This window comes from Notechis scutatus, chromosome 2, assembly GCF_049901735.1.
Source record: "Notechis scutatus isolate UNSWTSFEM ecotype Mainland chromosome 2, rNotScu1.2, whole genome shotgun sequence".
NCBI classification, from domain to species: Eukaryota; Metazoa; Chordata; class Lepidosauria; order Squamata; family Elapidae; genus Notechis; species Notechis scutatus.
In genome coordinates this window covers 218,671,024-218,697,869 of record NC_142010.1, presented here as the reverse complement: position 1 = coordinate 218,697,869, position 26,846 = coordinate 218,671,024, and the positions used below count along the sequence as shown (strand labels likewise).

The window sequence follows — 26,846 nt, the reverse complement described above, 5'->3', positions numbered from 1 at the left end:
CGTGGTACTTGATGCAGGATATCAAAGAGAAGCAATTAACAGAGGAAATAATTTAGGGGATTTGTATATACCTGATCAAATCTATGGGGCAGGGCAGTTTGCAACTGTGGAGCAGCAGGCAATAAATTTGCAGCCTTTGGTCGCGCGGGGGGAGGCAACCTTGGCAGATTTGATTAAAGCTTGTGCTGTAGTAAGTTCGCAATTTTATAACATGGAGACCTTGGCTGTAGCTTTGCAAAAGGGTCTTAAACCTACTGGGAATTGCTTCAATTGTGGGAAGCCTGGGCATTTCAAAGCCCAATGCCGGGCCCCAGGGGGAGGTGCTGCTCTTTTTCGGAAGAGTTGGCCTTGCCTCGTTCCTCTATGAAAGGTTTTTTGTGATTCCAGGGATTATTGATCAGGATTATACAAATATTATAAAAATTCAATTTTATTCAGATGTACCTGCTAATCTTGCAGCTAGAATGACTCACTCTCATGCCCTCCTCAAAGGAATCTCTGTGGTTCCCGATCTGCTTTATCCTTCCTCAAAACTCTCAGCCATTAACCTTTCTTTCTTTTTTAACAAATTTTATTAATTTTTAAAGACATACAAAACATAAATACACAGAAACACAAAACATAAAAGCATAAAAAATCTCTTTTCTGAAAGTTGCTTAGTCTCGGGTCAAAACTCTTGGTACAGACACAAATTCAAATTCATATTCATTTTATATACCATTCCATATCTTATTAGCATTTTCAATTTTCTACATAACTTCTCCTCTCTTTTAAATTTTCTCAATTTTATTTTATTTATCTCCTCTCAATTCGAATCATAATATTTATTATTCTTTGTCTGTTCTATTTCCAGCTATCCATTTGTCTTTCTTCTTTGAAGAAAAACTTCTCCTGTGCACTAAATGGAGTATGATGCCTTTATCTCCTTCCCCTATGTTTATAATACTTAATATAGAACACATAACTTGCATTGGGATTCTGTCTGGTGCGTTCTGAAATTATGCAGTATTGTCACAACCAATACAGGTTTATTCATTAGTGTTGACAATCATTTATGTCTTAAACATTTTACCCCTTTCGGTTAGATATCATGCCTTTGTGGGAACACTTATGCTTTCCAAAATTGTTTCCCCCCCCCCCCATCCCATGTCTTAAATCATTGTTTCATTACTGTACTCCCCTTTTCTTGGCAGGGGTTTCACTAGATTATACTGAGTGTTTTGTCACATTTTGAATTGCATGTTGCTTCCAGTTTTCTATGGTTATTTCTGGATGCAGGTGTAGAAGTGCGGTCTTGTGTGCCTTTCTGGAATCCCTTTTTCAGTGGAATTTGTCCATTATCTCTGGAGAACTTTTGCTTCTTTGCATCTTGCTCCCCACCATTAAGGCTTCTCATCTCTTTCTTTCTCCCTTGCTTCTTCTTCTCCTTGTCCTCTTTACCCCCTTGTCTCTCCACCTCCCTTTTATTCTGCTTTCCCCCTTTCACCTTATTCTTCTCTTTTTGGGTTGTTTTTCCAGGCCTTAAAGTCTTCTTCTCCTTTTTCTCTTTCTTTTTTCCTTCCCCAACCAAAGTCACTTGTTCATCAAAGATGGCTTCTTCTTTGTCCCAATCATCCTGTTGCTCATTCAGCTTTACATAAGTACAAACGGCCATTTCAAAAAATTGGAAAAGAGTGCCAAGGACATCTTTCCCTTCTTGCTTTTCTTTTTCATATTTTTGATATACAAGTTTCAGTCCATCCACAAGTGATGCCATTGTGTAGACATCCCTCGTACAATTACAACAATATTTAGGGGCTATTAATTGGACCCGTCCCTATTTTGGCATCACTATACACATGCTCAGCCCCCTGTTTGATGCATTAAAGGGAGGAACCACTCCAGGGGATAAAATTACCCTTACAGATCATCAATTAAAAATCACCCAGGACTCCAGAATGCATTAAATGTTTGTTTATTTACTCTTAACTTCCTCAATGAGTCCGGATCCCCCCCATGCACGGCGGCATCACGTCATTTCGCTTCTTCACCTCATCCTGAACCCAGACCAACAGTATATTTTCGTCAGCTTCCAGATCCTCAGTGGAAAGGGCCTGCTGAACTTATAACCTGGGGACGAGGGTACGCGGCTGTTTCCTACAACAATAACACCACCTGGGTCCCCGGACGACAAGTAAGGCCTTTTCTACCCAAACCAGCCTTGCCTACATCAGCATCATGAAGCTGCCCGCTGCATTCATCATTTGCTTCCTGGGTTTCCACATCGTTCCTGCCGATACGACAGCCACCCCATCCTCCTGCGACGCCTGCATTAAAACTACTCGCAGCGGAACGAAGACCCAATTCACCCTGATCTATCATACTTTGAAGCCTGAGTGCAACTCCACGACGGTCTCCCCTTGTCTGCATAACAACATTCAATATGCACGATGCTACACCAAACAAGGTATCCAATGCTATGAACCAAAGGCTGTGGGGCCCATCACCGACTTGCTGTATGTCTATGCCTACAAAGGAGGATCCAGCTCTGACCTTGCCTCAATGTTCTCAACTAGTCAAGCAAAAAATGGGTACATAACCCATAATGTCACTCGGGGGGGTACCAACACTTCTGTGTGTTTTGATGCTTGCTTTGCCATCAGAAAAGGCCAAGGTCCTAACGACGCTGCGGGAGTTACCTGCGGCTCACACAGCTGGCAAAGATCTTATCTACAGGAAAAGAAATATCTCTTTCAAAAGGTGTCCGGGACTAACGTGGGGGCCACCACTGTTTACAACTACTGGTATACCCCCATATATAAGCTCAATAGAATTATAAGGTTGCAAGCTGTGTTAGAAATTATAACCAATGAAACGCTAGCTAAAGAAAGTGCATTGTCTAGAACATATATCATGCAAAATCGCTTGGCTTTAGATTATCTTCTTGCCAAAGAAGGAGGAGTGTGTGGAAAATTTAACCTTAGTAATTGTTGTATTGAGGTAGATGATAGCGGAAAAGTTATCCAACAAATTACTGATAGAATGATCAAGATTGTACATGTACCTGTACAAACATGGAATGGTCTTGATTTTAGAGACATGTTTGGATCCTGGTTTCCAAAATTGCCTGGTTTGCAAGCTATTGTAGCGCTTATTGGTATGATTGCTGCGGGATGTGTTGTATTGCCTTGTGTATTACCCATTTTTGTACGCACTATTTCTAACAGTTTATCCCTTTTGGCTGAGAAAAAAGCCACTGCGCAGGTAATGGCTCTCTGGAATCAACAAATAACTAACACATATGAACCACTGCCATCCGAAGATGAGATAGGAGAGCCAACCTGTGACAATCCAGACGAGGACAAGATGTTTGTGATGGTTGAAGAAGTCACGAACGCCATGGATAACATCAACATGCACAACACTCTTGCCTACACGCCTAACAAAGGCTGTTATTGGAACTAAAACACTCCCTGTCTCTTAAAAAGGAAAAACAGAGGAGATGTGGGAATTATTCTTTGTTCTTTGTACGTGCTAGGACAACGAAGCCTTCTGGTGGTTGACTGCAACACGAAGCAAGGAACAAGGACAAACTGTTGCCATTTCTTACCCAGAATTGTAGCAAACTTAAACTTTGCAGCTTTGTATGCTTACACGAATAATCAGTGCATTTTGTGTGATGTAATGCATTTGTGATAGACGCTAACAAAAATTGCTACGTTAACAAAGATTGCTTCTAATAAAAGAGGGTGTCGGAGCTTGCTCTGGGCTCTCATCCCGATCTTGCTTCAAGACGTTGTCTCAGTGTCTTCCTTCATGAGACCACCACATGTAAGAGATATTTTGATTCAAAGGGCCACTGATTGCTTGGACCAGCTTTGATCTGACTATAGCAATAACTCAACACTAGAGAAGGAGAGATTAGTAGCCTCTATGCTACTGCTAAATCCAGAGGCATTCATTCAGAAATGTCTACAAGTTCCATGTGCTGAAAATGCAGCATGATTTGAATAACAATTAGCATAAGATTTCAGAAAGTCAATTATTTCTAATTATATATTTGATCCAACAAGATTTATTTCATTTCTTAGCTTTTCTTCTGTATCCTCCCTTTGCTGAGTTTCTAACTCAAACAGGAGCTCTAACATTTCTTACCAAATTGTTGCACTTTTGATGTTCTTTTTGGATATGTCTTACTACGACTTCTTTCAACTGTTTGGTTGGGTCGAGGAAGCTGGACAGAAATATCTTTATACATCTGCAAAGCTGTCTTCCCACTAGAAAATGTAACAAAATATTATATGATAAGTTAACTCAAAACTACAAAGTAAAGCATTTCAATTTATCCCTAGTTGGGGGGAGGGGGATTTTAATTGAATTAAAAGTTCAAGTATCAGCAAGAACTAAGCCAATAAAACAAAAATATGCCCAAATGGCCTGCCATTATAAGACTTTTTGTTATTCTTACAGTTTCTCAATTTTACATAAAGCACTTCTGTCTCTTTCACATTTTTACTTTATGGTGTATACTGTATGTGGTATTGAAAAATCACACCGATTTCATGTTTTGTGCTTCTTTGGCCTTTTCTTTTTCTCAAATAGCTATGCCCATAACAACAGATTTTCAAAAGGATTCTTTCTAAGGAAGAAAAATAGAGCTTTCCCAAAAATCATTGCTGAAAAAAAACAACAGACAATTTCACTGAGTCTTTGCTTCCATCCCTTGCCCCTAGAAATACCAGATTATTTTGCCATTGAGTTTATATTTTCAATATATATTTTGAAGAATGCAACATTTCAACTAGTCTCCAAGTACAGCTTTTAAAACTTAACCAAGCAGATTAAGATTAATGGAACAAGGTGCCTATCAAGTGCCTTTAGACTAAAGTTACCATTTTCACTGCAATCAATTGTCTTCCAAAAGCTGATGTGTATATCTACGAAAAGCCCTTTCATCCTAATCAATCTCTCAGGCCTAAGATACTAATCTCAATCCAACAATTATTATTTAATGTAATATGGATTCCCCTGATTTACTTATTTAATCCAACATCTGATCTTCATTTTATTTGCTCATGCCACAGTTGATGAAAAATCTGTCTTCAAATTCATCCACAATCTGACATGTGACCTTAGGACCACAAGCTATTATTGCAAGCAGGCCACTAGTATGATAAATTTTAAACTACAACTGTTTCCACGAGTAGAAACTGGTTACCTACCCTAGGAAACGTAGTGAATTTTATAATCAGTGCATTTACTTTCAATGCATTCAAACCTCATTTCTCATAGTACTTTACCCTTACTTTACCTTGCTTTCTTTTCTAGTGGTAACTATGTCTTTAGACACAACTATGTATCCACATCAACATGTTGCAAAGCAGACTGAAGCAATTACTATGTAGTTTCTTGGCACCAATAGAAAAATGGTTTGTTGTTGCCTTCTTCCAAGATGTTTCCTTGACTTCCTACTCCAGCCTATCAAGATCAGTCAAGATTACCTAGATACTGCCATCCAGCTGGGCTAAAAGATAGACAAGTGGAATATCAGTAGGTATGGTTCCTCTTCATTCCGAAAGACAAACTGCTGATGCTAGCCCCAATTTCCAGTTCATAATAATCAATTTAGGCTGGTACACTAGAATATCTATGAGAGTGCCCTAGTGATATATTTTCAAAGATTCAAGAATTCAGAGATCTGCCTTCAGAAATGGTGATTTTAGAAGCTTTCTCCATTTATCTATGGATAGATCTTTGGTGCCAAACAGAAGGTAAAGGGAGTATGGTGGGAGAGAATGGGGCTCCCCTGGGACCCAAAGTCCTCTGGTCTTCTGACATGGCTCTGGAAGAACAGAAAGCTATGCCAGTAATGGAGACGTTTATTTTCCTACCATATGAATTAATAAAATGTACCCTGTTTGTAACAAAACAAGGTAATAAAAATAAGACCTGCTACCTTGCTTAAGGCTTCTCTTACCTTGGATTCTCCATCTCACCCTCCAAATGACTACTCTGTTCACTTGTAATGTTATCGTTAGCATCAGCTTAAAGGTACCCTTTAATTACTCCACTTAAGTAACAACTAAACTATTTCCCTTCCCTAGAGAATCTTATTTAAAGCCCAATATTCCTGTTTATAGAGCTAACTGTACAATGTTATTCATAATTCTGTTAAATGCTTCTATTTCCCCCCCAATTCGTTCCTTTTTAAAAATACAGTTACCAAAGAATCTACATAAAATGCATAAATCTTGTGTTAAGGGCCTAAATACAGAAATATTATTTGAGTGTATGAACCACAGAAATTGAGTGAAACTTTCCAATTTAAACCCCTGATCTAAGATGATATGTACAAATTAAGCATATTTTTAAAAATTGGGCCTGGAATAGTAATCTATTAGATGCTATTACCTATCAAAAACAAAACCTTAAACTTGACTAAGTGGCTAATAGTCAAGAAGTGTAGCTACTTCAGTACAGATTAGTATATTCATTCCACACCAGATGCAGTGTACAGATTTCCACATTCTGTACAAGCTGTATTGTATACCATTAGGTCCACATACAATAAATTACAGTTAGCAAAACTAATGCCAATTATAGTACCCAGATTCAAGATCTAGACTCTTAATGTAAGGAAAACTTACAAGAATTTCAGAATGACGAACAATGTGCTCTGCAAATACTTCACAAAACAGTTTAGAGCAAAAAGACATGCTACTGTTAATATGTGCTTTCTCCCTTATTGTTGCATATCTGATCTAATGACTTTTTCAGATTAAACAAAATAAAAACTCAAGGTCTTGTCAAGCCAGATTAAGCAGAAATATAGTATTGTATATAAATATGTATTTTACTGTCCCAATTGTGATGGGGTCTAACAGTACATAAAACCTAGGCATGTATCTCCAAATATGTATCCATGCTAACATTTTAATCATAATTTAATCACTTTTCAGATTATCACTCAACTGTTTATTCAGTTATGAGGGTAAGAAACATGAGTCATGCTTTTCATAAGCTGCCACAATATACACACCACCTTATGTTAAGGTCACACTTAAATTAAGAAATCCCAGAAGGTAATGCTGTAAAGCTTTACTTTTTATTACCATTAGTGTCCTATGGCTCTTTCAAAAAAAAATAACCCAACCTAAATACTTGTTGCTGGCACCAAGTTTGAGCTATTTCATTGTTTAATTTCTAAATCATTCAGTTTTAAGTAAACACAGAGTTACATTCCTAACGATCTTATAAACTGAACCTAAAATGCCAGTAAATGTCTTAATGATTCAGATAATAAATTTTAAAAAATGCTGGATATATTATTTTAAGTAATCGTTTCCAAGTAGAAGAAACTCATCTACTCTAAGTATACATGAAGGAAACAATATATAGGCACATACACATATTGTCCCTCATCACCAAAAGAAAGCCATCCAATTTTTATGATACTGCAGTCCAGCAAGGCAGAAACTTTTAATAGACCTTGGTGGATCTTAAAAAGCTAAGCAGAACTGAAATTGGTTAATACCTGGATGGGGTACCACCATGAAGTTTCAGAGATGTAAGTTAAGACAGCAAAATTAGATGGGAAAAAAATCCTTGAAGACAAAAGTAACTTATTTTCATACAGTTCCTAAAAAACCCCAAACTTTTCTTCAGAATATCTATGAAATCACCAGGAGTAAATCTTGACTCAAATAAGTTAGCACATGCCATTAGAATCAGCAAGCAAACTTTATACTGTATTTTTTGGAGGATAAGATGCTCCGAAGTATAAGACGCACCTAGTTTTCGAGGAGGAAAACAGTGGGGAGGGGAAATCTGCCTCTGCCTCCCAGCAATTTGTCTCCTTGCAGCAAACAGCCTGGTCAGCTGCAGCACAGCCTGATTAGCACAAGCAGCTGATTGTCGGTAGGATCAAAAATCAGCTGTTTCAGGCTACAGGGATTGCCATAGCCTATTGCTGCCTTCGTGCGCCCCATTTTCTGCCCGTTCTGGGCAGCGGGGATCGGAACGGGTGGAAAATGGGGCACGTGAAGGCTGAAAATGGGGGGTACAGAGGCGGCAATAGGTGATGGCAATCCCTGCAGCCTGAAACAGCTGATTGTCAGGTGATCCTTCCGACAATCAGCTGCTTGCGCTAATCAGGCTGTGCTGAAACGGACCAGGCTGTTTGCTGCAAGGAGGCAAATTGCTGGGAGGCAGAGGCCAAAGGATGGGGGGAGGCGGGTGGGCAGGGCGTCGGCAACATTCGCTGTATAAGATGCACATACATTTTCATCCACTTTTGGGGATGGGAAAAGTGCATCTTATACTCCGAAAAATATGGTATTTGTAAACGGAACTGTTAAAACATTAAAGCATATTTCAGCTTTACAAACTCTGCAGCTGTAATTTTAATAAAAGGCTGGAGATGAGTTCCTCAAATCCCTTTTAAAGCTGTGCTTATAATACCTGTTTCAAAAAATCAATAGCAAACCACAGCAACAATACCTTAAATTCCAGATTCCATGAACAAAGAAAACATATAAATGCATCTTGAAATTAAAGTTTCGAGTCACAATAGTAATATTATCTTATTCTTACCTGTATCGATGTTTATAACCAAGAGATCCAAGTTTGCCAAGTTTTCTTGACAGAGAATTAGATTCATTTTCTGGCATTCTGTTTCAATTTAAAGCACAGAGTACATTTGTCTTTATAGGACTAGCCATAAACAAAAGAAAAAAAAAGATTGCACATTATCTCCTTCCTCTAGTACTACTGAGGGCTCATATGCTCAGAATCAGCCCTCCATCTTGTCACCAACTTCCTATAAGCTGAAGCTGGTCTGAGGTACTCTGCTTTGAAAGTTTGATTATTTCAGAAAAACACCTCCAAGATTATTTGTGATGTACTGGCTGCAATTGACACACTGAAAAACTTCCCATCCTACTGGCAGGCTCTGCACTTCCATGACCATTTCCACTGTGGCTATCAAATGGACCCAGCAGCTCCCCCCACAATCCCCTCCCAACATAATTGAAAGGCAATTTTTCACTTCAGTATTTTTTTTCTTTGGGAGCTAGAAATCCCAGAGTTTTTTTTTTAGTTCATACAAACAGATCCATACAAATATTAATTTTTAAAATGTCACAAATTTTCACCTCCCCATAAGAAATAACATGAAGTTGTGGTTTGCATGCTCAATATTTGGTACTTAGAGAAAGGAACAAGACTGAAGAAGGGGAAATGTTCATTGGGGATGTTCTTGAGGGTAGCCCAAAGAAACCTCATCTTTTTTCTCTTTAAACAAAAACAGTCTCTTGTGCGTTCTCTTTGTTTTCCAGCAGTGGCAAATCTTACTAGGTTAGATTCTTGGCAGTATTTTTCCACAGAGGTGGCTCCTGGTTTTCTTGGGTAAAAACTGAGACCACAGTGCCTGAGCTTCTTTTAGGACTGAAAAACCAGCATGTATTTATGGTGGTTGCAGCATCCTAGGGTCCATGAAGTCCACTGAAACCTTCCCAGTCAACTTTCAACAAGGAAAGTCAATGGAGGAAGCCAGATTCACTTTATCATGATCTACTTAACAATCACTGTGATTCACTTAACAACTATGGCAGAAAAGTTGTAAAATTAGGCATGAGTCACTTAGCAACTGCCTTGCTTAGTGATGGAACTTCTGGTCCCATGCAAGTCAGACAACTTGCATTTTCTTTTGATTCATGTCTGAGGGCTAATATTTCTTTAAGAAATTCAGTAATTTGGGTTGCAAAAAAATGGACCCTGGACAAGCAGAAAAAAAAAAAAGATCAAGTTAAGCAAAATCACCATCCCAGAGTTACTCATTACTGTAGTTGGAAAAATCTTGCTTGTGTAGTTGGCTACTTATCTTCCATTCTTATTTTTGGATCCAAACCAGTCTAATGAAATATGCACACTTATCCTAAACACAGCTAGACAAATAAAAGAATCCAAAATATATTGATTTTTAAACTTTAGAGATAGGATTTAAATATAGCTTCCCTAAACTGCTCAGATATATTTTTCTTGCTGCCATTCAGATTCCTCAGAGTTTCAGCTCACCTACCTGAAGAATGTGTGCTGTTCTACACAGCATTTCCATAAATGCTTGCATGCAGTTTTGCTGTGTGCTTCAAAAAAGAAGGAAGTTTCATTACACTGAAATAAAAAGTATGATAATATTATGGGGATCACTCTGATGTAAAGGATTTGCACTTAATAACCTGAGCATGTAAGTGCTAAATACACTTTTTATGTCTACACCCCCCCCCCAGATCAAACACCATTTGTGATCACTGATAATTTCACTGAAGTTAATGCCTACTGATACAGTGTAGAGCAGGGGTCCCCAAATTTGGCAACTTTAAGACTTGTGGACTTCAACTCCCAGAATTCTCCAGCCAGCATAGCTGTACTATTTAAAGTACTATTTAAATCATTTTGAATGTTGGTAGGGCTTTTGTCTTTTTCTTTGGTTCATTAACTGGAAACCAAATATATGCACCAGAGTTGTTTTAAATACAAATTGATTTGTAGAGCATACTGACTGACCTACAACAAAAGTAACGCCCAAATCACTGAAGGATATACAGAAATTAGCAGAATTAGTATAAATTATTCTAAATAGATGTTTATCCACTGTGAGATGTACAGAAAATGCTACTCAAGAAAATTTGATGGATTTTTTTATGAAATCACTTCTATCAACGAGATGTTCTAAACAAAAAAATATTACCCTTTCAATGAAAGTCAGTTTAATTAATTCATAGAAAATGTAAGTGGAATTAGAGCACTTTTAACAACCAAAGAAAATCTGCTATAGTTTATACAATATCTAAAACGTGAATAATCTTATTATAACAGATTGACTTCTAAAATGAAGAAAACCCTATACAACCCTATGAAACACTATTTTTTTTTAAAAGAACACAGGATTGCAGGATTTAACTTCCTTCTTGAATATCACCCTTCTAACCCACTAATCAGAAAAAATAAATCTACTGGTAAATTATAAGATCATTGGGGTGCATCTGAAATACTATTTGCATCCTTGACATCATAATCTAAGTTACTTGAAATAGAAACTATATATGCACTTTATCAAATAATAATTGACACATAGTGAGAATAAAAAAATCAAGTCTCCTCTACTGTCCCTAGCACACCATTTCTTCTTTGGTATATAGAAAGACTTAAAAGATGAATTAATTCATATTAGAACATGGCATACTGTTTTCCTGTCAAGCCATGGGAAACTATAATGTTATGAGAATGGTGGCAAAGCCTTAATTGTCAAGTTTAATTCCAGCATAGCAGCCAGAATGACTTTCAGTGAAAATAGCATCTATTAAGTTTTTTAAAAAAAATATCTAGCAAACAGAAAACATTAGGAAACAAAGTTCTCATCTCTTTGAATATGGTAAGTCAAACCACACTCCAATTTGTAATTGGCTTTCCTAAAATGTGATACTCAGAACTGGGAGCAATATTCTAGGTATGATATGATCAACACAGAACAGAGAAGAACAATGACTTCATGGCACTATGTTTTTGTTGATTTCAGTCTAGGATTAGATTTCTTTTATTTGGAGGTACAGGGAAGGTGCATACACTATTGGCGCAGGTTCAGCTTGTGAGTCACCAAGAGATTCAGATCTTTTAAACATGTACTTCTGGATATTATGGTTACACCTTTCTTATCCCTTTGATTTTTCCTATTCAAATGAAGAACACAGTATTAATTTTTTCCTTTGTGGATTCTGTCTATTGTCCTAGCTTGTCAAAATTCTGTATTTTGAGACTGACAAAATAGATGCTTAGCATTCCCTATAGCTTTTTATTATCCACAAATTAGGTAATGTATTTTGTAATCCCCTATCAAAGTAATTTATAAATATGTTGAATACAGAAAATCTCCTTCCATCTTAATGTGAAGTCACTTGACGTGTAGTAACTGGGTATAACTGTTCGACTGGTTCTGTAATCATTTAAAGCTAGCATAGAAAGCATATTCCACATTTGGCCCTATTTCCTACTAGAATTTCATTGGAAAATTATCATTAAAATCAATCCAAATAGATTTGGAAATTTGATGCAATGCATTTTGAACATTCATATCAATGCAGACAATTGAATACATTTGGATTTTCAGATAGATACAGAAAAATACATGTACATCTATACAAAAGTCTGTTACATCTACAATATGGTTTGAATCTTTCCAAATTGATTTGGGAATATACACTTTGATGGTCTGAATCATTCTGGAGTTTCAACTTGGAAATGTCAATTAAACTGCTGAATTACTTTAAAAACAATATTCACACAATCTACATGTTTCACACAAGATATACAGTAGGTGTCTTCTAACAGCAATGTTGAGAGACCTTTTCATTCAGCAACATTCCTTTAACATGTTCCTTTTGCAAAAGGAAAAATGAGAAACAAGGCCATTCCACTGAAAAATCAGAGGAAAGAAACAGCTTAATGGATCTGCTCCCTCCCTCATGGATATAGCAGACAGAAAGATGGAAAACAAGACCAGACCACTGGCTCAGCTAGGGTTCAAACGTTTGCAATTCTGGAGTTTTTTCTTTTTCAGCTAGACATATTCTAATTTAGAAATTATGCTTAAAGGAGCTTCTTGCTCTAGCCCAACCTTTGAGTGAGTGCGTGTGTGTGTGTGTGTGCGCGTGCGCATGCATACGCACAAGTGTGTATATTCTCATTTTTAGACAGCAAGCTTTCTAAAAAGATTTTTTTTCCAAAGCAGATTTTTATGAGCTGCTGTTTTTAGTTGAAAAGTAGATAAAATACTTGAAATAAATCAACAAGACTTAGAAAACTACTGCACTTTTAAAAAAAATATGTATATATTATACACAATTTAAGAATGTGTTTTGGGGATGATCTCTCCAACTAATTTCACCTTACACTTCAATTGGTAATTTATCAACAGCACATGTGTGACTGCTACTTTCTATTCCTGAGGGCTGAATGTTAGAGAGTCCATCTACCCAAACATGTTTCAGCAGGTATCAGAACCCGGCTGATCTTGTTGGAAGGTAAGTTGGAAGCTAACAAGTATGATCCTAGTAAATACTTGACTGAGAGAATAACAGAACTGCATGCTAGATTAAGAAGCTGAAGAAATGTCCTGGAAGAAAGCCATTGCAAAACACTTCTATACCATGTAGTCCATAAAACTACCTAGATATTGGGTATCAGATATTTATTGATTCACTTTGACACAGGCTCTCTTAGACTTTATGTTGGGTAAATTTGCATTGGTTCTGATCCTTTTCATCCTCAGATTGGAGATCTTGCAAGAATAAGAGTAAAATTTTTGGTCTCAAATTACTGTTGCCAAACAATTTTCTCTATTCATTTTGCAATCACCAAATATAGATACTACCTCAATGCCATTTATAATAAGACTCAACTATCACTCAACTTTTCTGTGTAGAATGTTTCCAATACCAAAAAGTTTCGGGCAAACTCTGTCCCTATCTCTTTATTTCTTCATTACTGATTACTGTGATGGCCAGTATACAATCCTCGTTGTAGTACAAAAATGTAATTCCATCATTTAATTAAAATAAGAATGGTTTAACCAGGTTTAGTAATAAAAAGTACAGGCACTTTTTTTTTCTTTTAATGACCCTGCAATCCTTTGCATTGTGGTGAAGTCGGACAACTGAATGAAGCCAAGCATTTACTGGCTGGATGCCCTTGCTGATTCCTATGTGGAGCTCACAGTAGATATTTTTTCTTTGCGCCCAGATAGAAAAATATCTGCCGCTATCTAGGATCAAACTCACAGCCTCCTGATTGTGAGGTGAGAGCTCCACCTATAGGCCACCATGTCGTTCATACAGGCACATTTATTATATGCATACATTATACATTAGTTGTCTTACTTTCATGTGGCCTCATTTATGTAGACGTTAAAGGCAGTGAAAACATTCAACTGCTAACAGTTGTGCTAGAATTACAACTCTTCTTCTTCCTAGTGCTTTCCTACAAGTTCAGGGTCTGTTTTTGGATCAACCAAAAATAAAGCATTTACTTGTAACTGGTACTGATTGATTGGCTTGTCATCCATGCATGATGTTGTGGGTTACAGAGAGTGATTGCCTAAACCCAGTTTTTGGGCCTAAGGCAAGACTAGAACTCAATCTCCTGGTTTCTAGACTGATCCCTTAATCACTAGAGCAAACTGTCTCTCTTGTGTTGGTATTATAACTACCAGCCATGACCTAGAGGGTATCATGTCAGGGAATGCTACATTATAAGAACTTTAAAAGCCCTACATTATAAGAACTATATAAAATGTAGTCAAAAAAGCAGTGGTCGAGGGTGTCACCAATTCTTTTCTACAAATTTTCCCACTATTATTATTATTACATAATAATACATCACATTATCGCAATCTGGGTACTTGACAATTGGCTTGCGATATCCCATGATCATGTGATCACTGTTTGCAACCTTCCCTACTGGCTTTCCACAAGCAAAATCAATGAGGAAGCTGACAGGGAAGGTCATATATTGTTTGCACTCTTCTCTGCGTGGAAATACCTACTCCCGATCCTACCACACTGAAACTATTCCTTGCATGCCCTCCCCTGCCCAACCAGTCCAGCCTTCCACATTTCCATGTCTCACCGGCCACTTACACCAGGGGTCCTCAACCACCGGGCCGCGGACCGGTACCGGTCCGTGGAGCACTCTGTACCGGGCCGCAAAAGAATTTTTTTTAAAAATGGCGGCTTTCTTCGCCTTCGGTGAATCCTGCTGGGATCGGGGATCAAGGACACAAATGAAAGAAGGGGAGGGAGGAAGCAACCAAGCCTGTCCTGCTCTCTGGCTCAGCAGCTTCGGTTTCCTCCCGCCTCGTTCCTCTCTCAGTCGCTCTCTCGCTGCTCCACCAGCCCAGGAAGAAACTGCTTCAAAGAAGCCGGGGGTGGTGGCTTTTCCTGTCACCGCAGCTCCTCCGAAGCACCCGTTTACCCCACCGCCTGCCCGCCCGCAGTTCAATCCACAGTGCTCCGTTCTGCCTGCCTGCCTGCCTTCTTCGTTTCGGGCAGCTTCGCTGAGAATAATAACTATTCGCCTCTTTTTATCAGCCGAAGCTGCTCCAAAACGAAGGCAGGCAGGCAGACAGGCAGGCAGAACGGAGCACTGTGGATTGAACCGCGCGGGCGGGCGGGGTGGGGGTAAACGGGCGCTCGGAGGAGCTGCGGCGACAGGAAAAGCCACCACCCCGGCTTCTTTGAAGCAGTTTGTTCCTGGGCTGGTGGAGCAGCGAGAGAGCAACTGAGAGAGGAACGAGGCAGACACCTGAGGGATGGGGCTGAGGGAGGCAGGGCCGAGGCGCTCCCTGAACTTGGTGGTTTGCTGGCAGACGTTTTATTACCCGACTAGGTAACAACATCAGATGTTACCTAGTCAGGTAATGAAACGTCTGCAAGCAAACCACCAAACTCGACTCTTCCCCCCCGGTCCTTGAAAAAGTGTTTGTGCTTGAAACTGGTCCCTGGTACAAAAAGGTTGGGGACCACTGACTTACACAATCTTCCCTACCTGGCAACAGCCATCCCTGATCCCACACCTTACATGGTTGCCTCCTTGTGAGCTGCCTGGGCCTCGTTTAACAATGTGTGATTTCCATTGTTAAGTAGTCATGTGATGACATGTTTTATGATATTGCTTCGTCTTGGAAATTCCTACTTCAATTACCATTCTTAACCAACTACTTATAGTTGTTTACAGAACAATCCTTTGCAGATTTACCCATAAATCTCACAATTATTAATTATATTATAAAATTATTGGATCTATACCTACCTTTATTTTGTACTACCCAAGTTAGTGTAAATATTCCTGCCTCCTATTTTCCTCACAACACTTAAACTGTGAAGTGTGTTCATCTGGCCCACAATCACTAAGCCAGCTTATTAATGCCTTTTATTGTTTTCACACTTTTTACAGGGTTGCATAATACACTTAATTTAAAATTATAAAAATATAAACTTACATCTTTTCCCAAAACTCTAAGTTCAAAGTGAGTTTCTTTGAAGTGGACCCTGGTAATTCTAGGCCTAAAATGTTTTTTAAAAAAAGATAAAAAACACATATAGAAATGAATTTAATCAGGAAATATTGAAAGAATCAGTCTAACTATAAAAAGCTGATACAGTAGACATTGTTTAATACCTTAGAAATATATAGGTATAGCTATTCCAATTCTCTATAATAGGTAGATCAGAAATTAATTCTAAATTGGAAATAAGAATTCCAAAGCCCACCTTAACCCTAAAATGTACTTTCCCCAAGCTGTTTTATTGTAACAGAAAATGAAAGTAATACATTATTGATGCAGGTAATAACTGAATATAGTGGTGTGTATGCAAAGAGACTAGAACCTGTTAAGACTGTACCAATAGAAGAGAATATTTGTAGCATAGGGTTGAATTATGGGATCTCATATGATCACAATTTATGACTTTTTGCTGAAAACCCGCTTTTATTTCCAGTTTTTGCAAAAATGCCCTAGAGCTGGGGTGTGAAACTCACAGCCCACATGCATTACACACTGGCCACATCCACTCCTGGTTCAGTGAAAGGGGAAGCCGCGATACATCATGTGACGACAATGTGACAGTGTGAGTTTGACACCCCTGTCCTAGAGCAAACATGGGTTTGCTTAACAACTGATTGACTTAATGAGAAAGCGATTCACTTAACAACCACTGAAAGAAAAGGTTGGACACGTGATCACCTGCTTTACATCATCACAACACGACCATAATGAGCAGGCTCTATTATATTTATAAACCGAGGACTGTGAATGTTACTTGGAAGATTAAATAGATAGAAAAGAAGGAACAAAGTTTGCATATGTATTGTTGCTTACCATCGATTTTAATATAAGCTATAGATTTTACTTACCAAAAATACTTTCCGACTTGCTTTTTATTCTTATAAACAACTACTCCTATAGGCTTCAGTCCCAGAAAATATTCAGATTTGTTTTCACCCTTAGAAAAAAATGTTAAATTTAAGTTAAATTGTATTTGTTAATGTGATACTTTTTTTCAAAAGAAAAATGTTTTTCATATAGATCACTGTTTGGAAATAAAGAATAACATTTTCTAAGCTGGTTCCATTATAGTAGTTGCAAAAAAAATAATCCATTGCCAATATTAAATAAGCTTCCACTCTCTCCACTTAAGTCTGAGCCTACTAATTATCTATTATTTCCTGTTATTTTGAACTTCTTAAGGACTTTACTCAGATTCTGTGTTACTTTTATAATTTCTTGCCTGAACATATCTGTTGCATGTGTTGCTTTTATCTTCTAATGATACTTAAAATAAATTCCTCAGATTTGTAATCTTACACTTTTTATAATAGTTATTTGTCTTTTGTACAGCAATGCAACCACAACAGAAAGTTGCTAAACAGAAAGTTAAACAGAAAGTTCCCTAACCCATGCCAATCCCAAGTATGAGTTTTCAGAGATTTAACTTTTCTCTTTAAAAAAAAAAGATCTTGTTCTAGAATAACAGAATTACTGCTTTGCAACAGGTAATCAACAGGTAATTGCTGATCCTGTTCCGGATCCAGATTATTATACAACGTAGTCTACAAGCCTAGCAGGCTCTGTCTCCTGAACATCTAATCTGCTTTTGGAATGGAAGAAAGTAAAAATAAATTTGTGGTTCAGCACTATAATTTCCTTTTCAAGGAAAATAATTCAACAGTTCCATTAACACAGGGGTCTCCAACCTCCAGGCCAGAACCAAGCTGCACAGCTAGAGGGGAGTGAGAAGAGATGGGTGAGTAAAAATCATCTGTATTTGCAGCCACTTCCCATCACGGTCTCAGCTCCACTTTAGATCATCAGTCATTATATTCCCATAGGAGCACTAACCTACTGTAAACTGCATGTGAGGATCTAGGTTGCACACTCCTCCTCCCCCCTCCGTGGAAAAAATGTCTTCCACAAAAACAGTCTTTGGTAGCAAAAAGGTTGGGGACTTTTAACTTTAAAAATTACTTACATAGACAGGATAAAGATCCACTCCATACATTTCAAGTGTCTTTGCTACTCCTAAGTAATTCAGTTCTGCCTCAGCCGGAACTTGGCTCCTGTTGAATAAATAGCAATAGCCTTTAGACTTATATACCACTTCATAGTGCTTTGCAGTACTCTCTGAGCTGTTTACAGAGTTAGCGTATTGCCCCAACAATCTGGGTCCTCATTTATGACCTCGGAAGGATGGAAGGCTGAGTCAACCTTGAGCCGCTCAGAATTGAATTCCTGGAGTGAGCAGTGAGTTAGCCCTGCAGTACTGCATTTTAACCACTGCGCCATCATAACATTCTTAGATGCATTTATTCAGAATAAAGTCCAGGAATTCATACCTGGCAGCTAAATGGACATCTTATACAGCACATTAAAATCCATCTTATACAGCACATTAAAATTATACATGATGTTCATCTGGATTATATAATCCAAAGCCTTCAAAAATCAGCAAAATATACAATCCTTCTATTGTTTCAGAAATGCATGTACTAGCTATATGAATAGTATAGTATAGTATAGTATAGTATAGTATAGTATAGTATAGTATAGTATAGTATAGTACAGTACAGTACAGTACAGTACAGTACAGTATTAGTATTTCAGCTAAAGCTCATGCATTTTATCTGGAGTCCAAATGGGACTGTATAAACTTTGATTCCTCAAAAAAATAGAGACAACATTTTAAGGAATAAATTTAAAGTGAGAGAATATGTGTCCAGTGCAGTTCTCCATCAAGAGACTGGAATGATCAATGACTGGAAAGACTAATATATGATTATGTTTTCTTACTAAGTTACTGCCTTTTCCTATGGGTTTATACTCTTTGACTTTGAAGATAATTTTGAAAGATATTGAAAATTATTCCAGCGGAAGTCAAAGTACTAGGAGTTTTCACAAGATGCAATCTGATGATGAATTATGAGCAGGCAGTGTCATTTCTTAAGCAGCATTATGCATTTGGAAGGACAACAAGATCAGTTTGCTTTGGTTAGAGACCTATATTTTAGAAGTTAATCTTTTTTAGGTCAGCAAGATATTTACATGAAATAATCATCTCCAAATTTAGAATTCGAACCTTAACAAATTCTTTTGTGTTTTCAACAGTTTTTCTTCAGAGGAAAATGTTAAAAGTCTGGTAGACAAAAAAATCGGTTTGCTTAGAGAACTCCCTATGAATTGACTACACTGCAATAAAATTCCTCTTTTATAGTTATTTGTGCTTAGTACTGATTTTATTGTGATTTTGTGGAATACTGATCACAGAACATATTGAACTTGTTCAATACAAAGAAAAACAAATTGCTTCTATGTCCATGTGATTAACTGTCCTAATAGAAGAATTTATGTTACTCATTGTTACAGATAAAATGTCAAAAAAAATTGTTTTTTTCATAGATCCTTCAATATACAAAATGTGGCAATAAGCAAACTGAGGTCTCCTCTAATTTTGTTTGTCCTCCCCCAAATAGATCTATAAACTCCAGTGATGGAGCACCCACAACCCCAAGAGGTGAGCTATTCCATTGATTAATTGCTCTTATTGTCAGAAATTTTTTCCTTACTTCTTAGGTTGCATCTCTTCAACAAACTTTGACAACCCATTACTTCCTGTCCTGCATTCTAGTGCCCTAGCCTAGAGAATAAGTCAATCCCTTCCTTTTTTGTGACAGTCCCTCAAGTACTGGATGAACAGTTATCATGTTTCCCCTGATTACTGCCCTGTGATGCACTGTTTCATACAAATATCAAGAGTTTTAGTAGTTTATAGATTGCTTTCATCTTTTTTTTGCCCCCACCACTTTGATTAAATGTGTCATGCTTCTGAATCTATAGATATACAGGATTTCCTGCCAGTATTTTTTCATGTTTATCTATACTATTTAGTGGTGAGATTTGCATATGCTAAATCACAACGTGGAATGCGTATGTCTGATATAACATGAAATGTAAATGAATTCATTAGTTTATAAACCATAGTTTATAAATGTAGTAAAATATACTTATCATTATGAAAACATGAAGCCTCTTTCAAGTCAACTCAGTTGCTACAATTTCACAGAAATATTTCTGTAATTTTCTTAGCAGCAGCAAAAAGGTTATTTTCACTGCCTTACCCTGGGGTATATTTTAACTTCCTACTCTACTTTATAACCCCCAAATAGTCACTGACTGTCTTCTATCTAAATATAAGCCAGGCCAAGACCTACTTAGCTTCCAAATCAAGACAAAGTTGTCCAGATGCTTCCACCTAGATAATTGTCTATGGTTATGAACCTAGCCATCTGTGTTTTACTAAATAAACCATAATTTTGAAAAACAAATTAGTTAAGATATCCAGACAAACCTCTCCAGTTAAAAATCACAATCATATCCTGGGTGTAATATACATACAATATGCAGAAAACACTGAACCAGAATGCATCATACTTACATTTGTTCTGGATGGATAAGAAAGGGATCTAGGACATAAGCATTAAAAAGCAATCAAACTAAAGATCCTTTTCAGAGAGATCTGCTTCTTTAGTGCTTTTTCTTTACACAAGTTGTCATTTGACATTAGTTAATAAAACCAAATTCTTACGTCAGAGTTTTGTGTATTTGTTCTATGGCATCTTCTAATTCTTCTTTTTGGTCAGGAACAAAACGGTACTCTGAAACATAACCTGCAGTGTTCTTGCATGGATCATAGTCTCCAAGTTCAGCTGTACAATACACACAAAAATACGAATTTTTTGATTGCATACTTTTCATAGACATTCACATAAAATATTTTATTGAAATTATTCAACTAGAAATAATATAATCTTAACCAAATTAAACTAGATTATAGCATTTAATTCAAAAAGTGTAACAGCAATATGGAAAAGGAAATGAGAACAGAAACATCCATTCACAACAGAAAAAAATAAATATGGATCCCATTTTACAGGTTGCATTAAAACAGGCATTACAGTGAGTATGCGTTGTCCTTCGTCTGACCTGTTTTTCTTTTGTATTGCCTTTCAGAGAAGAAAAATGAGAGAAAAGGAAATTACAAGTGAGCAAACAGTCATATAGAGGTGGATATATATTGTAAGGAATGCAGTGGTGCTAACAGACCCAGGTGCCTGTTTACTCCCTTGTAATTATTTCTTCACCAATTTCTTTGCTCTGTGAGGGAACAGTGAGAAAAAAAATTGGATCAGGAGAAATTGCTGACAAAGATAGCCTGTTTTTTTTCCTCTTTTCCTACTTGCAGAGACAATTGCTTAAAAAACAGCAGGAGGGGGAAAAACAAACACAATTTTTGTAGGCAATCTCTCCTACATTTGACATGTTCCCGTCTGCCCCATAGAGACTGGAGAGTAATGGATTACAAGAGAGTAATCATACATATGTATACACGATGGGGAACATACCAAGTGTTTGCATAGCACGTTCACAGCCACCTCATTCCTTTTGATGTATATGCCCCATTGTGTGTCTCCTTACTGTTTTGTAATCTGTTCACTTCCAATGAATGTAAATATGGACATTAATTTCCTTATTAATTATCCCAGTGCTATGGTGAGAATTCCAAATGGTGAAGGAGTGGGGAAAAAAGAAAGCAGAAGTAAAATTATTAGGTGGAAAACAAAAGCTTAAAGTGTGAAACTGATTAGTCAGTTATAGATATGAGCTGCTAGTTGGCTATCTCATTGCTGGGATGAGCATTCCAAAGGATGGAGAAGAGGAGAGAAGTTATACAGTTTTCAACTTAGTGACTGCTTCGCTTAATGATGATACATGGACAGCTTTAATCATTTTCAACTGGGAAACTAAACGTTTTAGATCAAGCCAAATCCAAAATCCTAGAGGATTCCTGAAAGTTTGGCATTCAGATGACTTCACCATCAATAGACACACAGAGATAAACCTCATTTACACACTATTTAAAAGACACAATCAAAAGTCTAGGAAGGAAAGAAACATTATTTCTATAGTATCCAACTAGAGAAATGCACTCAAACACTGGAGGCTTTCAAGAAGAGATTGGACTGTGATCTGTCAGAAATGGTGTAGAGTCTCCTGCTTGGGCAGGGGGTTGTACTAAATGACCTCCAGGTCCCTTCCAACTCTGATAATCTAAAAGTGATCAGCCTAGAATATAACCTCCCCAGCAACACGCAGATTAGCAGGAAATAGCAGCAAGGGAGAAGTCACATTCCACCAAGATTGGTGGCAACCTAGTAATGATAGTCTTCCCTTAATAACCCTAAGCAAAGCAGTCATTAAGTGAGAAATCACATGTGCTTTCTGATTGGAAAGAGACATAACCACTCAGTGTTACATTTGGCTTTTATTTGCCTTCTAACTATTCCCTTCACCCTTTGGAATGCTCAAGTGTCTGCCTACTGTCTTGTACATATCAAAAACAATGCAATTGCACCTGCAAACTGGTGCTGGGAGGTATAGGCAGGCTATGCAAACAGTTACAACACTCTCTTGAAATCTCTTCCTCTCCAATCTCAGGGGTGGGGGTGGAGCAAGCAATTTCTGTAGGCAATCTTTGCCTGAGCCTCCCTCCCTTCCCCTCAATGATCGTCAATATCTCCCTCAGTTCTGAAATTCTTTAGAACAATACTTTGAAAAGAGGATATTGGATTCTAGACTGAAGACAGAAAAGAGTGAAGCGATGATTCTTAAGTTTTTATTTTTATTCTTAAGTATTATTCCCTTCCCCATTGAAAATTCAAAATGGAGTGGATCTGTTGGGATAAAGTTACAATTTTTAGTGTGCAAAACTATACGCAACAGTAAATTTTGGTAATCTTGAACATTGTTCCAAAGTTAATCTAGTACACTTGGTTTAGTGAACCTAAACCATTATGTTTGAAACAGGAATCAATATTTTTTTTAGGAAACCATGACTAAAAATGCTGATCTCACATTATGTGTGAGTCAACCTTGTGTGAACATAGGTACCCAATGCATGCATTTATTATCCCTCTGGAATGTATCTTGAAGAAGAAATTCATAACAACCTACTACATTCAACTCAAAGAAACACAGGCTTTAAGATATACCGTATTTTTCGGACTATAAGACGCTCCAAAGTATAAGACACACCTAGCTTTTGGGGAGGAAAACAAGAAAAAAAAAATCTGCCTCTGCCTCCCAGCAATTTGCCTCCTTGTAGCAAACAGCCTGGTCAGCTTTAACACAGCCTGATTTAGCACAAGCAACTGATTGTCGTTGGATCTGCCTCCCGACGAACAGCTTTTTCAGACTGCAGGAATTGCCGTCACCTATTGGTGCCTCCACGGGCCCCATTTTTGGCCCGTTCCAGGCAGTGGGGATCGGAACAGGCTGAAAATGGTGCCCGCAGAGGCTGAAAACAGGGTGTGCAGAGGGCAAAAATAGGACGTGGAGGCTGAAAATGGGGCATGCGGAAGTGGCAATAGGCAATAGCAATCTCTGAAGCCTGAAACAGCTGACTGTCGAGAGGCAGATCCCACTGACAATCAGCTGCTTGTGCTAAATCAGGCTGTGCTGAAGCTGACCAGGCTGCTTTGCTGTTTGCGGCAAGGAAGTAAATTGCTGGGAGACAGAGGCCGAAGGGTGGGGGCCGGCAGGTGAGTGGGGCTTTGGCAACACTTGCTGTATAAGACTTTGTATAAGACCCCCACTTTTTTGTGGGGGGAAGTGCATCTTATACACCAAAAAATACAGTAATCAAACCTGTACTGTAAATAAAAGACAGTATTAAAAAGGGAAATACTGTATCAGCACATACCCTGTATTGCATAAGCTCCCAACTGAGCAGCAATGTTGACAGGACAAGGCAAACGCCCTTGTAAGACATCTTGCTTTACTTGCAAAAAGAACTGATACCTGAAACAAATGCAAAATGAGCATTAGCTCATATAGTTGTAAATTCCTTAACGTGTTCATTTTTCTATGCAACAGTTTTATTTATACTATTTAATTTATATTAGTATTGTTCATTTAAGTTTGAGATGAGATTGTGCTTTAATTTAGTTCCACATGTATTCAAATACATATCAATTCCATCTTATTTCCACATTAGCTTGTAATGTTTTTCACTATTTTCATAAATAATTATCCTTAGCATATTCATTTTAGACATAATTTTTAAATTGAAAATTACATAAAAGTGTAAATCAAAAGATAACCAAGTCCTGATTAAAATTATTGGAGAGAATGGAGAGATTGCACTAGTGGCCCTTCACATGTGAAGTGACTCAGAATTTGACACTTTCCCCTTTTGTTTAACACCTATACGAACTAACTGGGTAAAAGCAATTGTCAGCATGAAGTTTGGTATCATCAGTATGTGGATAATGTCTGATTGTGTATCTCAACCCTGGCTGCACAGCTAAACCTATTAATGCACTAATACAGTCTGTGGAGGATGTTTTGGTCTGGATGAGGAAGAACATACTCCAGCTGAATCCTGACAAGATTGAGCGGCTATGGCTATTTGGGCCCTCTGGGTTTTGGATGTCTTTCTATTTTCAGTCTTGGATGGGGTTGCACTTCATGCAAGAACTAGCGAAGAATGTGGGAGTCCTCCTGGACACACAGTTTCTGCTCCATGAACAGGTAGTCACTGTGGCCAAGGCAATCTTTACACAGGTTTATTTCACCTACCTTGCTCCTTGACCAAGAATACTTCAGCTGGTTATTCTCACTCTAGTCATCTCATGACTGGACTAGTAGAATGTTTATTCATTCATTCATTTTTCCAATTTTATTATTTTTACAAATAACCTATGTTAGAAAACACATCCAACCTATTTTCCTCCTCCTATTTTCCCCACAATAACAACCTTGTGAGGTGAGTTGAGCTGGGACAGAATGACTGCTCCAAGGTCATCCAATAGGCCTTCATGGTAAAGGCAGGACTGAAATCAGTCTTCTGCTTTCTAGCTTGGTGCCTTAACCACTAGACCAAACAGTCTACATGGGACTGTTCTTGAAGACCTTCCTGAACCTATAGATCCAAAATGCATTGGCACAAGCAGTAACAAGGACTTTTTGTCACATGTCATCTGAAGCAGCATCATTACTGCCACACGAGCTGCATGGCTACCTGTTGACTTCCAGGTATTATTCAAGGTACTAGTGTCATCTTTAAAGCACAGGACCTGGTTATCTGTGAGATCACCTGTATCTAATCATTTCTGCCCTCCTGTGCTTTCAAGCAAAGTGGTGAGCTCCAGGTTCTCTAAAATAAAATGCTGTCATCTTAGGGAACTCGGGGAGTGCATCTTCTCTTGTGCAGCACCTGCTCCCCTGAACTGCATCCTCCAAATATATATATAGCATGATGTATATCTCTCTCTTGGAGATATATTTGCTAGGGTTTTGGAAGGCTCTTAAAACTGGGATTTGTACTCAGGTCTCTAATCGAAGTGTTTTTGCTGTTTTATTATTGGTATGGTTGCTTTGTCCAGGTTGTTATGTTGGTTATGTTTTAAATTGTACAATGGATATTCTAAACCCCTGAGAGTCTTCTGTAGTGGGACTGCTCTAACAAATTTGTATTATTATGGTTGATTGATCACTCGATCAGACAAATCTTTAGACTGGATTTGGAATTTTTGTCTACCTTTTGAGTCCTCCCCAAGGCCATCGGACAGTCAAATGTATTGCCACCAGAAAACACAGACCAAATAAAATTGTGTGTGTGTGTGTGTGTGATCTATACTATTAATGCTTATTTAGGAAGGTCATATTTCATCTATTATAAACAATCAATGTTTGGTTTATTTATCTTTAATTTTTCCCCCTCCAAATGTATGTGAAGTTAAGAATCCTTGGCCTGGGTATACTTGCTGAGAATCTTTTTATTGTTATTAGTTTTAAATCTTTATTTGCTTTGACATCCTTTTTGTGGTTTAAGGGTGTCTCTCACCAGTCCATAGTCTCAGTATAAGAATCTTTATAGAAATATATATTAGTATTTTAATATTATAGTATTATATTAAATATAATATAGTAGTATATATAGTATTATGTTGACAGTTTTAGCTTTTAGTGATCTTTTATGTCTTATAAGTTTCAGCTTTGTTATTAAAATGGGTGTAATCTTTACTTATTATATTTTATGCTGGTCTATGATTAAAGTAAGGATTTAACTGATTGATTGATATGGCACTATGGTATTGTATGCTAGGAATACCATGCAATTAATATTAAGAAGTGAAAGTTGTGTATATAGTGAATAGCCATAAAAGTATCTACTGATTTAGATCACTTTGAAACATGTCTGCATTACTAAGTTTGAAATATTTGCAAAGCACACACTCCATATAAGCTTAACTTCAATTAAGATGACTAAAATCACACTGGCTTCCTACATATATTCATGCATTCAACCATAACTGTCTGCAGAATAAAAATATTAATTTATGAGGTTGTTGACCCGGATAACGTAAGTTTCAAGTCTTATGCTAAAGTCAAACCACTGTAAAGGGTTTCCCTTACTAAACAGCTACACAGAAATTACAACGGTCTGCAGAAACCAAACATTATTTATGTGATTTTTGATCTTTCATTACAGAAATATATAAAATATTTCTAAAATATTCTAAAATATTTCTTATATAAAATATGAAAATCAAATATATAAAGTATAAATCTGAGTTGTCCATTGTACTTCTAGAAGGATAGTGATTAATACTATGAATGTAATGAATTGTTTTTGCTCTTAATATATTTTTGTCAAGAAAGAAAAATGATGTATATGTTACTATCAATGTGTGAAATTAGA

The 26,846-nt window shown here is 37.4% G+C and overlaps 1 protein-coding gene across 11 annotated transcripts in view; it reads right to left on the bottom strand.

Moving 5' to 3' along the window:
• EPB41L4A (erythrocyte membrane protein band 4.1 like 4A) overlaps positions 1 to 26,846 on the bottom strand; it is a 102,133-nt gene that overhangs the window by 21,058 nt on the left and 54,229 nt on the right. For all 11 annotated transcript variants that reach the window (XM_026673181.2, XM_087958059.1, XM_087958064.1 and 8 more), the window contains exons 6-13: positions 23,844 to 23,941; positions 20,670 to 20,790; positions 18,060 to 18,147; positions 16,945 to 17,033; positions 16,031 to 16,094; positions 10,058 to 10,149; positions 8,572 to 8,649; positions 4,135 to 4,256 (exon numbers count right to left, since the gene is read on the bottom strand). In XM_026673181.2, the coding sequence (XP_026528966.1) occupies positions 4,135 to 4,256; positions 8,572 to 8,649; positions 10,058 to 10,149; positions 16,031 to 16,094; positions 16,945 to 17,033; positions 18,060 to 18,147; positions 20,670 to 20,790; positions 23,844 to 23,941 (752 nt within the window). The remainder of the gene's footprint in view (positions 1 to 4,134; positions 4,257 to 8,571; positions 8,650 to 10,057; positions 10,150 to 16,030; positions 16,095 to 16,944; positions 17,034 to 18,059; positions 18,148 to 20,669; positions 20,791 to 23,843; positions 23,942 to 26,846) is intronic.